This window comes from Rhinoderma darwinii, chromosome 2, assembly GCF_050947455.1.
Source record: "Rhinoderma darwinii isolate aRhiDar2 chromosome 2, aRhiDar2.hap1, whole genome shotgun sequence".
In the NCBI taxonomy this organism is placed as follows: domain Eukaryota; kingdom Metazoa; phylum Chordata; class Amphibia; order Anura; family Rhinodermatidae; genus Rhinoderma; species Rhinoderma darwinii.
The window spans coordinates 9,864,826-9,881,092 of NC_134688.1; the positions used below are offsets into that span (position 1 = coordinate 9,864,826).

The 16,267-nt window shown below is 41.7% G+C and overlaps 1 protein-coding gene across 2 annotated transcripts in view; it reads right to left on the reverse strand.

The window, feature by feature from the left end:
• Positions 1-16,058, reverse strand: part of MAP6 (microtubule associated protein 6) — a 34,333-nt gene extending 18,275 nt beyond the window's left edge. The window contains exon 1 of one of the 2 annotated variants that reach the window (XM_075851334.1): positions 14,680-16,058. In XM_075851334.1, the coding sequence (XP_075707449.1) occupies positions 14,680-15,440 (761 nt within the window). In that variant the 5' untranslated portion in view covers positions 15,441-16,058. Of the gene's footprint in view, positions 1-11,431; positions 12,751-14,679 lie in introns of those variants that run through there. The other variant, XM_075851335.1, reaches the window with a different exon arrangement.
• Between the last annotated feature and the right edge of the window lie 209 nt (positions 16,059-16,267).

A 16,267-nucleotide genomic window follows, 5' to 3' on the forward strand; every position in this document is an offset into this window, starting at 1 on the left:
ATGCTGCTGTATTTTTCGGGATGGAAATTGACCTGTGGTGCGGATTTTAAAATCGGCAGCATGTCAATTTATCTTGCGTTTCACCTTGTGAATTCTATCTGCTTAGTGCAGAGGAAAATCGCAACAAAACTCGCAACGTGAAAACGCGCCAAAAAACACATCAAAACTGCACTGAAAAACGCATCTAAAAACGTGCGATCTGGTGCAGATTTTTACCTGCGCATTTCCTGCGTACCGCTGCGGTTTTGGTGCGTATTTTTTGCTGCAAAATACGCAACGTGTGTTACAATGATAGAACATTTTTAAAGCGCATCTATTTATGAGGGGAGATCTCCCCCCACCTCTACCTGCCCCTCTCCGCAGGTACCAATGGGTACTTAGTCACAGTTTGAAATATACTCCAGAGCTGCACTCACTATTCTGCTGGTTGAGTCACTGTGTACATACATTACATTACTTATCCTGTACTGATCCTGAGTTATATCCTGTATTATACTCCAGAGCTGCACTCACTATTCTGCTGGTGGAGTCACTGTGTGTGTACATACATTACATTACTTATCCTATACTGGTCCTGAGTTACATCCTGTATTATACTCCAGAGCTGCACTCACTATTCTGCTGGTGGAGTCACTGTGTACATACATTACATTACTTATCCTGTACTGATCCTGAGTTATATCCTGTATTATACTCCAGAGCTGCACTCACTATTCTGCTGGTGGAGTCACTGTGTACATACATTACATTACTTATCTTGTACTGATCCTGAGTTACATCATGTTTTATACTCCAGAGCTGCACTCACTATTCTGCCTTTGGAGTCACTGTATAGATACATTACATTACTTATCCTGTACTGATCCTGAGTTACATCCGGTATTATACTCCAGAGCTGTACTCACTATTCTGCTGGTGGAGTCACTGTGTACATACATTACATTACTTATCTTGTACTGATCCTGAGTTACATCATGTTTTATACTCCAGAGCTGCACTCACTATTCTGCCTTTGGAGTCACTGTATAGATACATTACATTACTTATCCTGTACTGATCCTGAGTTACATCCTGTATTATACTCCAGAGCTGCACTCACTATTCTACTGGTGGAGTCACTATGTACATATATTACATTACTTATCCTGTACTGATCCTGAGTTACATCCTGTATTATACTCCAGAGCTGCACTCACTATTCTGCTGGTGAAGTCACTGTGTGCATTACATTACAATACATTACTTATCCTGTACCGATCCTGAGTTACATACTGTATTATACTCCAGAGGTGCACTCACTATTCTGGTGAAGTCACTGTGTACATACATTACATTACTTATCCTGTACTGTACCTGAGTTACATCCTGTATTATACTCCAGAGCTGCACTCACTATTCTGCTGGTGAAGTCACTGTGTGCATTACATTACAATACATTACTTATCCTGTACTGATCCCGAGTTACATCCTGTATTATACTCCAGAGCTGCACTCACTATTCTGCTGGTGGAGTCACTGTGTACATACATTACATTACTTATCCTGTACTGTACCTGAGTTACAGCCTGTATTATACTCCAGAGCTGCACTCACTATTCTGCTGGTGGAGTCACTGTGTACATACATTACATTACTTATATTGTACTGATCCTGAGTTACATCCTGTATTATACTCCAGAGCTGCACTCACTATTCTGCTGCTGGAGTCACTGTGTACATACATTACTTATCCTGTACTGATCCTGAGTTACATCCTGTATTATACTCCAGAGCTGCACTCTCTATTCTGCTGGAGGAGTCACTGTGTACATACATTACATTAGTTATCCTGTACTTATCTGGAGTTACGGATGTATTATACTCCAGAGCTGCACTCTCTATTCTGCTGGGGGAGTCACTATGTACATATATTACATTACTGATCCGGAGTTACATCCTGTATTATACTTCAGAGTTGCACTCACTGTTCTGCTGCTTTAGAGCTGAAATCTCCCAGCATTCCTTGCATTTTCACTGTCTGATCACAGCTTGTGTAATGATATCAAACATGTGAAGTGTGATATTTACACAATTCTTTGTACCATCATCTGATGTAGGAAAAACTAACTGCCCCCCCCCTGCATAATAAGAGCTTAGCTAAACTGTATCAATCAACAAGCTTGCTGACTGTTCCCAATAACAACTAGCAGAAGAAGTCTAGAGCTGCATTCACAATTATGCTGGGTGTTAGTATAAAACTTTCATCAATCCCCAAACTTGCTGACTGTTTCCAATGTTTGAATAATGACGTTTTTGTAATGAAAATGGAGTAAACACTACATCTCTATGCAACACATTATAGAAGGAAATGAGGGATTGGTCGTCCAGGAGCCTAGGAAAGCTGAGTGACAACTCATGATACATCCCCTTTTCTAGATCACTCAATGACTAGGTTGTTTGGTCACAGAGAAGTCTGGGAAAGCTGAGTGACAGCCATATGGAAGCTGTCATGGCAGCTGTAGTGGCGGTCACCCTTCCGCAGCGAAAACATCCGCAGACAAATCCAGTGCAGAAATCTCAATGAATCTTTTGCCGCAGCTCTCGCCCCACAAATCAATATTGCAAGTAGACACTTTACCTGACAGCGGGGTGTAAAATGACTGCTGCGGTGATTCGCAGTTATCAGGCCCAATTTTCTCGACTGTTTATCAGCAGAATGCGGGGAGGTGACCCGGGGGGCTCAGAAATGATCCTCAGCAGTTACAATTGAGTCCATATCATTAGCCTTAAAGGAGAACTCCCATCCCACAGTGTTTGTTACTGTTACAGTTTGATTTCTACATTGTAGCAACTAAAGCTGTGATGTCTTTGACACCTATTTTCCCACGCTAGCAAATGTGTGTCAGACTCCTCCCCCTTCATATTCTCACCAGTTCCTGCTATGTGCGTAGAGTTTTTACTCTACTGATTCCAATTTAATTGCTAATGGACAAATCCCTTTTTAAAGATGTTCTGCAGCGCCTGTATTGTTAGAGAGCTAGCCTAAGGGTCCCATAAGATTGCAGCATCAGAGGCAACATGTTTGCTATGACAATCACAGGTTTGACTATCACCCACTATCTAGACGGGACTTATGGATCTGTCTATCCTGAGTTTCCTGATCCATGAACATAATTCAAAGCAGTAAGGACTGACACATACACAGATGCAGGGACATCGAGCAAGAGAAAGATGTACCTTTGCACAACAATGCAGACTTCTATGCCGTTCAGGGTCTTTAGAAAGCTGCATGACAACCCAAAGCAACAGCTGCCATTAGTAGTTATCACTCAGTATCTTTTACTGCTTAAAAATGTTTTATTTAAGGGGGAAATGCTCTTAATAATATTTGTCTTTATCAATGTTCTAGTGTATACATCACTGCAGCCGCTATGTTCATTCTGCGCTTCCTGGATCAAGAATAGAATACCAGAACTACAGTGAAGACTGACACATACACAAGCAAAGAAGTAGAGAGAGGGGGTAGGGGAAAGCTGGATGGGTACTATAATGGCTGCAGTAAGTGATGGACACCCGGCCAATTATAATTGAAGAAAAACATTACTAGAATATTATGCTTCATCCCATCCCTTCCCCATAAATCCTACAAATCCCCTCTAATAGGCTCTGATGTCTGCGCACCCTCCATATGACATCTCCGGCATATGAACCAAAGTGAAGCAGTGACAGCCTCCAGCTACGCTCTAAATATCTGTCACAGCGCTCGGCAGCAGCCGGATCCCTCTATGCGTCTTCCGCCATCTCTGTCTCCCCGCATCTTATCCCCCCCCCCTTCTCTCTGGCTCCTTTGTTCTTGAGGCCCCACCTCTCGGTATAGACCCGGCGTCTGCAGCACTGGCTACCCTCACCGCCATCATGGGCAAACATTAAAAAAAAAATCACAAAAATTGTACAAAAAATGACATCCAAAAATTTCCAAATGCTTCTGCTCAATGTCAGTCTGCTCATAAATTTAGTATAAAGCTATAGTATAAATTGTCGAGGTGAATATAAGACGTTTATGTTTCCTTCACTGACTTCCTCATATGCCCACGCCCTCATCATGGCATAAATATGTGCCCGATCGTTGACTAGGGTGGTCATTGAGTCGCCTATAGATGGCTTTATATAATAAACACACCCATAGTCAATAGTGTGTGTATTTTGTATATGTACAGGGGTGGCCTTACGTTACATGGTGCCCAAAGCATACAGGGTACAAATAATGATACCATACTGTGTCTAATTATAAGCGCCATACAATATGGAGCCCAAATAACCGCGTCATACAATGGTGTCAGAATACAGTTGCCCTAATAACAATGCTATACAATGCCGCCACCACCGTACACTGAAAACATAATATACAGTATAAGCAGCAGTGCCCCACAATGCCCAGGTAAATACCGCCACATAGTGCTCAAATAATACCACCATCCAGTGACCACATAACAGCTCCACACATAAAGTAATGTAATGACACTGCTATACAATTCATTTTATGATTTGTGGTGGTCAAAGGCCCGGGTGCCAGGCCTTCTTTGGCGCCCCTTTCAGCAAGGGTAGCTAAAGCAGCCTGTGCAACCGCCTGCCCTGTCTATGTTTGCTTATAGGGGGCAAAAGGGGCAAATGCCATTAGGCCTTCTGACATTTTGGACCTGCTACCCCTCAGGGTGTGTCTACCTTTCTCCTGGACAGTGTGTAGTGCTGTCATTTAGGCAGTATATGGCGGTATTATTAGGGCACTGGATGGTATTATTATTTGGGCATTGTAGTGGCATTATTTTATGCACTGTATGGTGGTATTATTTGGGCACTATATAGCATTATTAATTAGGGACTTTGTCCTGTAGCTCTGTCATTCAACTATTGTAGTGGCATTATTGTATGCACTGTATGGTGGCATTATTAGGCCACTTTATAGAATTATCATTTAGGTAATATGTACTGTAGCTCTGTTATTTGGGCATTGTACTGGCATTTTTTAGGCACTATATGGTGGCATTATTTGGGCACTATATAGCATTATTATTTAGGCACTGTGTGTTATTTGGCTATTGTAGTGGCATTATTTTAGGCACTGTATGGTGGTATTATTTGGGCACTACATAGCATTATTTAGGCACTATATACTATAGTTCTGTTATTTGGGGTTTGTAGTGGCATTATTTTAGGCACTGTATGGTGGTATTAGTTGGGCACTATATAGCATTATTATTTAGGCACTACGTGTTATTTGGGCATTGTAGTGGCATTATTTTGTGCAGTGTATGGTGGTATTATTTTGGCACTATATAGCATTATTATTTAGGCACTATGGGTTATTTGGGTATTGTAGTGGCATTATTTTAGGCACTGTATGGTGGTATTATTTGGGCACTATATAGCATTATTATTTAGGCACTGTGTTATTTGGGTATTGTAGTGAAATTATTTTAGGCACTGTATGGTGGTATTATTTGGGCACTATATAGCATTATTATTTAGGCACTATGTGTTATTTGGGTATTGTAGTGGCATTATTTTAGGCACTGTATGTGTAATGTCGGGGTAGGGAGACAGACAGGTGAGCCCTAATCTACCCGCCACTCAGTCCCTGCCTACTTGCACGGCCCGTCCTAGGCAACGGGGTACAACTGGGCGACGGTCCCTATGCTCAATAAGTGCACGACAGACAAATAGACGAGGGTACACAGAAGCTAAGGGAAATGGGGCAGTTTCCCATGGCAACACCGTGAGCTACAAGAGTAGTGAACGAGCCGAGTCAAACCAGGAGTGTACGAGGTACCAAACGTAGAGTAGGAGAGTAGTCAGTAAAGCCAGGGTCAAATTGAAGCAGAGGTCAATAGTACTGGCAGGAACAGCAGAGCCAGGAAACCAGACAGAATCACAGGCAAAGGAAAAGCAGGAAATGAAGGTATAAATAGACCGAGGGCGGGAGCTAGCTCCGTGTGGCCAGGCTGTGATAGGTTCACCCACTCCTCAGCCTACCAGCCTGAGTGGTAGCAGATCGAGTCCCTCTATCAGACCTAGGCGCAGATGCAGACTGATTAACCACGGGCGTCGACACACAAGCTGTGTCTGGCAGATCCTTTACAGTACCCCCATTTTATGAGGGGCCACTGGATCCTTCCTAGGTGGACCTGGCTTATTGGGGAACCGAAGATGGAACCTCCTGAGCAATACCCCAGCGTCAACATCCCGGGCGGGTACCCAAGTCCTCTCCTCAGGCCCGTATCCTCTCCAATGGACCAGGTACTGGAGGGAACCTTGGACCACCCTGCTATCCACAATCTTGGCCACCTAGAATTCTACCCCTTCAGGGGTGAGAACAGGGACCGGAGGTTTCCTCGAGGTAGCCAAGGACGGGGAGCAGCGTTTCAGGAGGGAGGCATAACCTCTGAGCCAGGGCTTGGACCTGTAGGGAGAGACCCTGCATTTGCTGAGCCAGGGCCTCAAGGGTGTCCATAGTAGTGTGGGAACCAGGGTAGAAAAGTATATGGGCCTGTTATTATGTAATGTCGGGGTAGGGAGACAGACAGGTGAGCCCTAATCTACCCGCCACTCAGTCCCTGCCTACTTGCACGGCCCGTCCTAGGCGACGGCGTACAACTGGGCAACGGTCCCTACGCTCAATATGTGCACGACAGACAAACAGACGAGGGTACACAGAAGCTAAGGGAAATGGGGCAGTTGCCCACGACAACACCGTGAGCAACAAGCGTAGTGAACGAGCCGAGTCAAACCAGGAGTGTACGAGGTACCAAAAGCAGAGCAGGAGAGTAGTCAGTAAAGCCAGGGTTAAATTGAAGCAGAGGTCAATAATACTGGCAGGAACAGCAGAGCCAGGAAACAAGAGAGAATCACAGGCAAAGGAAAAGCAGGAAATTAAGGTATACAAAAGACAGAGGGCGGGAGCTAGCTCCGTCTGGCCAGGCTGTGATAGGTTCTCCCACTCCTCAGCCTACCAGCCTGAGTGGTAGCAGATCGAGTCACTCTATCAGACCTAGGAGCAGATGCAGACTGATTAATCACGGGCGTCGACACAGAAGCTGTGTCTGGTAAATCCTTTACTGTATGGTGGTATTATTTGGGCACTATATAGCATTATTATTTAGGCACTATGTGTCATTTGGGTATTGTAGTGTAGTGGAATTATTTTAGGCACTGTATGGTGGTATTATTTGGGCACTATATACTGTAGCTCTGTTTTTGAGTATTGTAAGTGGCATTATAAGGTGGCATTATTTGGGCGCTATTTGTGCACTTTATGGTCATTTTTGAATGACGGTTGCGCTTGTTCTGCTCTTTGTAATGTTTTAGTACTATAGTTGTATCATTTTCTTCTTTCCCTTGTATCCTGATATTGCAGAGTTTTTAGGCCCTGTTCACAGTTTGTTCTTTGCAGGCAGAAAAATTCCTTCAGGAATTTTGAGGCAGATTTTGACTTGCCTGCACTTTCTTTGCCGTGTTTTTTGCTGTGTTTTTTGGCCGTGTTTTTCGGCCGCGGCCATTGATCGCTGTGGGCAAATAACCCTGCGTAAAATGCTTTCTCTGCCTCCCATTGATTTCAATGGGAGGTCAGAGATGGAACCGTGGGAAGAAAGAGCTTGTCGCTTTTTTTACCCACAAGTTTTTTCAGATTTTGGCAGTTTTTGGCGCGGTTTCCGTGTCAAAAACAGTGCCAAAAAACTCTGTGTGAACTTGCCCTTAGTCTCCCTTCGTTCCAAAAAAACCCCCAAAAACTCATGTCCCCCATTACAATGTTTTGCCCAGTTGCCTCCAAATATTTTCATCTATGTGTGTATTTACAGTTAATGTTTTATAATCTGACATCCAGTAATCCGGTATTCCTGGTAATCCGGCACTGGGCAAAAATTGCATAAAAGTTGTGGGTGATGTCACTTCGCTGTTTTTTCATGCCCTATTGTATCCCATGACCACTCATTTGTTGGCGCTGGTGATGTAGACTCTATGCGTATGCTGCCCAGCAGTGACACTGCTGCCACTGCCATGCTGCCTGTGCCAACAACATTGGCATCAGTGTAGCATCAGCAGCACATCATTGGCAGTAGGAGATAGAAAGCAGAATCGGAGACCAAGACTGCATCATCCTTAGTAACTAATCTCCAATATTCCGGAAAATCTGATAGTCCGGCACCTCGGTGGTCCCCAGCATGTTGGATTATTGGACTTTCACAGTAGATAACAAGAATCTATATGTAGACAATAGATTTGGTCGGTGTGACTGCTGTCCTGAGCGGGCACAATCCCTTGGGGGTCTCTCGAAATGTCCGATTTGTGACCCTCATTGTTCATTGCAACATTCTCAGAGGGTGTGTATCTGGGTGTAATGTCTAATGGCTTCTTTAAAGCGTCTGTTTCTCTTTAATTCAAAATATCTCTTCTTGCTGTCAGTGAGTGGAAGCATTCCTGTTTACATTTAGAAGCTGAAAACCCATTTTGATCGTTTTCTGCTGCAGGGCTCGTTACAGTGTATCAGTTTTTTTTTTAGATGAGGTTACAGTAGCTCATTGGCCGAAAACCGCAGCTTTGTTACTAAAAAAAAAAACATATGGACATAAACACGCATTTCAAGTCTGGACCGTTTCGCGTTAAAATTGCAAGATGGCGCACTTTTCGGTCTGCAGCGTGGGCTGCATATGAATATGCGCGGCCTCACCCTTGTGAGGATCCCCGCAGCTGGATCAGCTGGACATGATCAGGACGAGTTCTCAGCCTCTTGTCCTTAGTGAAATCCCCTCTGCATCCATCCGTCGCCCTCAATGAAAACAAGACGCGGGAGGGGACCCTGGTGCCAGTGGCATTGGGAACGGCGCCAAATTTAAACAGTATATTGCAATTTGTTTATTTGGAGGTCAGTAGTAGATTAAATGTATTTGTAGGGGTAGGAAACCCCCTTTAATTAGGTGACATACGTTGGTGAACCAGCGATACAAGCAGAGGACTCCTGACAAGAAGTTGGTCACAACTGGTCCTACATCTTGGACCCTCAGTGATTGAATGTAATCTATGAGGGATTGATGGTTCAGTTTCCATGCAGTGCCGCCACAGGGGAGATAAAGTATTACACTCATTCAAGTCAATGTGTTGTCTGTGTAATACAGGACAGGTCCTCCAGAGAGAGAGAGAGAGAGAGGGACGCTCTCCACTCTGACCAAGAGATGAGCATCCTGAATGGGGACCCCTATCTATCTATCATCTATCTATCTATCTATCTATCTATCTATCTATCTATCTATCTATCTATCTATCTATCTATCTATCTATCTATCTATCTATCTATCTATCTATCTATCTCATATCTATCTATCTAATCTATCCATCTATCTCTCTATCTCCTATCTATCTATCTATCTATCTATCTATCTATCTATCTATCTATCTATCTATCTATCTATCTCATATCTATCTATCTATCTATCTATCTATCTATCTATCTATCTATCTATCTATCTATCTCATATCTATCTATCTATCTATCTATCTATCTATCTATCTATCTATCTATCTATCTATCTATTATCTATCTATCTATCTATCTATCTATCTATCTATCTATCTATCTATCTATCTATCTATCTATCTATCTATCTATCTCATATCTATCTATCTATCTCATATCTATCTATCTATCTATCTATCTATCTATCTATCTATCTATCTCATATCTATCTATCTATCTATCTATCTATCTATCTATCTATCTATCTATCTATCTATCTCATATCTATCATCTATCTATCTATCTATCTATCTATCTATCTATCTATCTCATATCTATCTATCTATCTCATATCTATCTATCTATCTATCTATCTATCTATCTATCTATCTATCTATCTATCTATCTATCTATCTATCTATCTATCTATCTATCTATCTATCTATCTATCTATCTATCTATCTATCTATCTATCTTCCATCTTTCCACAATTCTTCTTCCTAAACAGTTACAGGAATTGAGCGTAGAATGATAATTGGCGAGACAAATGCTGATTGGCTGTTGCCATGGTAACTATCTTGGTGTAGTTTTCCAAGGAACATAACAACAGAGATGAACCTCCATTAATCCATGAAGTCTGTTTTTTTTCCCATAGTCCTTAATGAGATGTGTATTGATAATAGGTGTGACGGTATCGGCCGGGAAGTTAAAGGGACAGCTCCGCTTACATCATATTACGCAGTGATGACATCAGCATCGGTTTATAAATGCAGCATTATGAAGATTTTAATGAAAATTGCCCCTACATGCCTATTTTATTGTCCCAAAAATCAGGATCATGATGCTTTTCAGCAGGCAGAATCTCCGATCTGCCCCTAGTGTGGGCGTGTCTTCCTCCTGGGCCAGGGGCTCTCTGTTCTCCTTCACTCCTGTGTGGGGGAGGGGGTAGTATAATGGTTCAAGGAATATTATACCATTCAATTACGAAGGCTCTTCACATTCTTAAAGGGGCTTCCTAGGATTCGAAGATTAATACATAATTGCGTTGTATGTATAAAATTGGAACACCCGGTTATATATTTTTTTAAAAATTTGTTCCCTGGTCCCCTGCTTTACCTCCCCTGTAGAAACCCAATGGATGTGGATCATTGTCATCCATTGTGCCAGAGCTATTGGATGGTGTGGTCATGTGATAAGGTCACATGACCATAGTAGATAATGTCCTGATGGATGACTATGGTTTCTGCAAGGGGAAAATGTTGAAGAATTTTTATGGGTGAATATTTTTTTATACATTAAACATAATCATATATCAATCAAAAAATCTCACATTTTTGGAAAACCTTTTTTAAGCTGTGAGTCAAGCATTCGGACCAATACTCCGTCTGTAGGACTCCCTCATTAATATTACCAACGGGAAACCAGTTTTCACTAGAAGTTTCTTACACCATGAATCCATGACTTCAAATTCGACATCAATTATAACAAACATTGGTGTTTTTGGTAGCGAAACACAAAAAAAAATTGTTCACAAGACATAAAACACAATGTTCGATACCCTAGACATCTGTATGAGAAGTATACTGATGCCGCCAACTCTGACCAGTGACGACTGGTGCGTTAATGGAGTCAATACAACCAATTATGACCAATTAAAATGAGTTTCATTACTCATAACATTAAAAAAAAAAAAAGTAACCCTCGGAGTTTACCCTTATTGATCCAAAAACAGCCTAAACCCTATACGGCATGGGCGGATTTGCCTTAAAATGGAGCAAAAATGTCCTCCTCACTCAAATAATAGAATTTCCTATGTGGGACAATGCAATTAAACCTTCGTTCTGATTTTTGCTGTGATTGAACAACTTTTTATGGGAAAATTGACCCCCTCATAGCATTGACCCCCTCATTCCCTTCACCCTATAAAAAGAAGAACCTTATTCTGACCTGTATGAGGACCTGGCTCCGATGTCCTCAATTCCTTGACTTTGAAGTGGGCTTGCTGTCTCCTTGGATGTTGGGTTGGCAATGGTCAACTTTTCCCGATGCTGGATGATTTTACTTTCCTGCACTACAGATACCAAAATCTCAGGGGTCACGTTATACGCGATTGCTACCCTGCCCGCTATGTCCGCATCAACTATCCTCTTGTCCACAGGTGGTAAAATAGAACCCATTACATCTTTCTTCTTTCTATCCTCAACAGGAGGGATGAAAATCGGACCTTGGATGGGTTTCGGAATCCAAGGGTGATCGCTTTGGCGAGGGATTGGCCATGACCTATAATCTTTCTTGTATTGGGTCTCTCTTTCTAGAGGAGCTTCAGAGGGCAGATATTCACTCCTTGGTTTGCAGCTTTGCTCGGGATTTGCCTTCCAGGGCTTGAAATCCTGTCTCATGACGGATCCCCTGGTTGACTCCAATCTTCTAGAGTAGTCCCTGGATGACCTAGACTGGCCTCCATAGTAGGGATCTGCCAGCGGTGGCTGGGTTTCTATGGCAGCAGACCCAGGGCGTGGTTGCTGGCTCAGATGAGGTCCATCTGTCACTTCGGAATATTTTGAAAACATTAAAGGGACTGCAATGTCCCCTTTGTCTTGTTTATTCCCAAAACGAGCAATGCAACATGCCCGAGTAACACAAGGCCATGCCATTTTTGACAACCTTCAGGATCTCTATCTTCTAGTTGAGTAGCTTCGTCTTTTTAATTTTTCCCAATTATTGCTCCTTAGGTGAAGAAACAGCAGATATATCTAATACTGGTTAAAAAAAACGAGGAAGCCAAAATTCCTGGTCTTGGAAAAAATGAAAAAAAATTCTGGTCCTGTAGATCCCTTGCAAGTGCAAATAGATTTTTTTTTCCGTCCTCCTAAATGGCTTCCATGGATCTACGGAGGTCTGTGGTCGAATTGCAAGTAGATGATTCTAGGGGTCCTCTCATGTCTCTTCCCTTTTGATTATTTTAATTTTGCATCCAGTGACCTCCAGCCATAGTCGGAAGAAGAAGAAATCCGGCAAACATCTCTTAAAGGAAGGACCCCACCCACCTCGCTCTCTGCATCCCCAGATGCCAAGGAAAAGAAGAGTGAGAAGAGAGGGGGAGGAGAATTTAATGCTGGCAAAAGATCTCCACTATGCAGTACCTAAAATGTAACATCAAAGGAGGGAGTGGGAGCGAGGAAGGGGGGAGTTCAATGCATTTAACCCTCAATGGCCAGGTACACCACATCTGGCATATGCACCAATCACTGGAAGGCTGAAGACTGCAAGAGGCGCATCTCTCGTGTGAAGGGTGCAGCATTTGTCTACATGAATCTGGTTGGGAGGATGATAAAGCCGATTCAATATTTTCATTATAGCTACCATTGCATAGCCCATGCCAACCCTCTAAAGACCCCCACCAGCAAACTACAAAAAATTGTAATACCCAACACCATATCTATTACACATATCTATGTATAACAACCGATTATATTGTCTGTGTAGGAAATGGTATTCTCTTCTTTGCAATACTCCTCACAACCAGTAGGGTTGATTTCAGCACCATAGTTTGTGGACAGTGCCCATCACATCTCTATGATATTGCGAATATACAGTCAACGCTACATTTAGACCTCATTTTCCAAGCTCAAGTAGTATTTTTGCCTTTTTTTTAATGAAAATCTTAATTGTCAGGGTTTGACATTTCCACAATTCTCTGTCATCGTCTTTACGCCCATTTATTGTGAGCATTGATTCATGCAGAATCGGGTGATCTTAACCTTATTTTCATCTTATTCCATTTTTAGATTGTACAGAAATTCAATTAATTGTATTCATTCTTTGGCATTTGCCATTTTTTGCAAAAAAATAAAAAAATGTACCAAAATTTGATACAAAATATTTGTCAAAATTTTTGTAAACTCAAATAATGAAGTTAATCCATTTGAATTAATATTTACCACTTCATTATATAATTCATGGTAATATTTATTCACGTTAATATTTAATAGAAAACTATTACAATTTTGCAGAATTACAAACATTTTATAAATCGAAATAAATTATTTGTGGGAAAATAATGACACATCAACAATGAGCAGCTGATTGTATTGTTTTCAAGGAGTAGCTCCACAATCCTGATGGCTGATTGGTTGCCATGGAGTCCTCATGACATGTTTACGATGCGTTAGTAAATATTCCCTAGTGTGTAGACCGGTCACAAAGAAATCATTTTCTTTCTGACAATTCTATTACATTTTTGAGGGATTATAATATATTACATTATTATTTTGTGCAGCTAAAAAAAAAGTAATGCAGTAGATTTGAAAAGTAGCCACTACAAATAAATAAATAAAAAATAAAAAAATAAAAATAATATATGTCTAAGGAATAAATAATAAAATAAATAATAAAAATTAGAAAATAAATAATATTTTTAAATAAGTATTAAATAAATACTGGAAAAAAGTAAATCTAAATTAAATACTGTGATATTACATCATAAAATATAATATACGTATATTCTTTTTGATTTTTGGGGGATTTTATATATGGTTTGATTTTTTACTTTTTTTTTGTACAACAAAAGTAAAATTTGTAGATTGCAAAAAGTAGGTACTCCAAATAAATAATAAGTTAAAATAATAATAACTTTTTTTTTTTATAAATAACAAAATAAATAATAAAGAAAGAATGAACAAAATTAAAAATTAAAACAATACAATAAATAATAAAGAAATATAAAAAAAATCTGTCAATTAGAGCCTTAAAATATTAGATGATACCTTGAATTTTTTTAATAGTCACAGTAGATACATAGGGTAATAGCCGTCAATTTTTTGCATAGCAAAACAAAAAAATAGAACAATTTATTAAGATAATTTTATATTTTTAGAAACTTTGTGTAAAAAAAAAAAAAAATATTTAATCGAAGTCAAAAAATGTTTCAAATTTTTTTCCTCAACTGGAGTCAAGCACTTTCTATAGCAACTCTACTACCAACCAACCAACCAACCAACCAACCAACCAACCAACCAACCAGATGTTTACATTTACAGGCTTGACTGATTCTAGCTACTCTCTGATTGGTTCTTCCTGGTGATATTATGTATGAGAAGTTATAATTGGTTCTTGCTATTGGACTTTGTTGTGTGCCCCTGAGATACAAAAAGTTGAGTTCAATGATACATGAATTGTATAGAAACTTTTCTGACCTGTATGAAGATCCCCCTCCTTCCTCTTTAATCTGTCTGTTGAGTATATCCGCTGCATCTCTTGGTCTAAGGCCTTCCATGGACCATCTTGTAGATGGAGATTTTTCACTGTTTTTCTTTTCTTGACCATCTTTATGAGTGGACTCTATATCCGCCACACTGCTAAAGGTAACAGATGTCTTGACTTTGGGAACCACTAATTCTGTAGGCTCCACCTTAGGTGGTTCCTCTGCCGTTTTCTCCGGTAAGGCTACTGGTGTTTTCTTCATTTTGGCAGCACTTGAGGCTGTAGGGGCAGTGAGGCCTTGTGAGGGCTTTGGAATCCATGGATGGTCCCCACGACGAGGAATGGGCCAAGCTTTGTAATCTTTCTGGTACTGTGTCTTGCTTTCAAAACGGCATTCAGTTGGTTGGTAGTCACTCTTGGGTTTGCAGCTGACCTCTGGCTTTACATTCCAGTGTTTATAATCCTGACGCATGACCGAACCTGATGACTCCATGCTTTGACCGGTCCCAGGTTGGTGGTTTAAGTCTCTGGTAGACCCAGCTCCATGGTCTGCCTCTACTTGGGCAGGCTGAACCTCAATGGAAGCAGAACTAGGACGGGCTTGAGGCTGTAGAAGATGAGCATGATGTTGCTGACCTCCATCGGTGACCTCGGAATACTTGGAGAAGACCAACGGGACCGAAATATCCCCCTTATCAAATTGGTTCCAGAAACGGGCTATGCAGCACGCCCTGGTAATACAGGGCCATGCCATAGTCTCCACCCTGAAAGTCGTAGGGAGCCTTTCGCAAACTAGAAAAAGGTGTTGCTACAATGAGGACACTCGGTTCTCCCCTCCACCCACCTTAGACGCAGAAATAGTAACCGTTTACTCAGGTGCAACCTGCAATCCTGATGATCTACTTCCAGAAGATTGCACAGCCGAGGGTGGAGAGTATGATTCTCACGAGATGTGACAACTCCCAGAGATATGTTTTTGGATTTTTTTTTCCCCTAAGGCATGGTGCAGATAAAACCTCTTCTTGCCCTTTCACCGCCTTTCCCTCGTACTATTGTCCCTGCAAGGACCCCTCTGCCAAACGAGCACTGGATTATGAAGATCCAGGACCTCCTCCTCTCTGCTCGGTCATGGAACACTTTCTGCAAGTGTCTCTATGGCATGATGATGCAGAAGCTCAAGTCAATCCTGGTGGACATCCTTCCACACCCACCACCGGAGCGTGTGTGGTGTTTCCTTCGCAATCCTGGTAGTAAGACCCTGCCACAATCAGAAGGCAAGATCTCTGCAGGAAGTGGTCCCACCCACCCTGGTATCTGCATCCCAAATACTGCTGCTGATGATGATGATGGGGTGGGGGTCGGAGGAGGAGAGATGCTGGGAGAGAGATGGCTCCTCCGTCACCACGCAAGGCAACGTCTGAAATGAATGGAGAGGAGGCCGCTTGTTACTGCAGCTTGTTAACCGTTCATCGTCTGGATGGCAGTCAGGCAGGGAGCAGATGGATTTAATTACACCATTGTCACTTTCCACTTAGCTGAAGCTTTGTGACCGGTTCCACTCGGATGACGGAGCCGTAACGT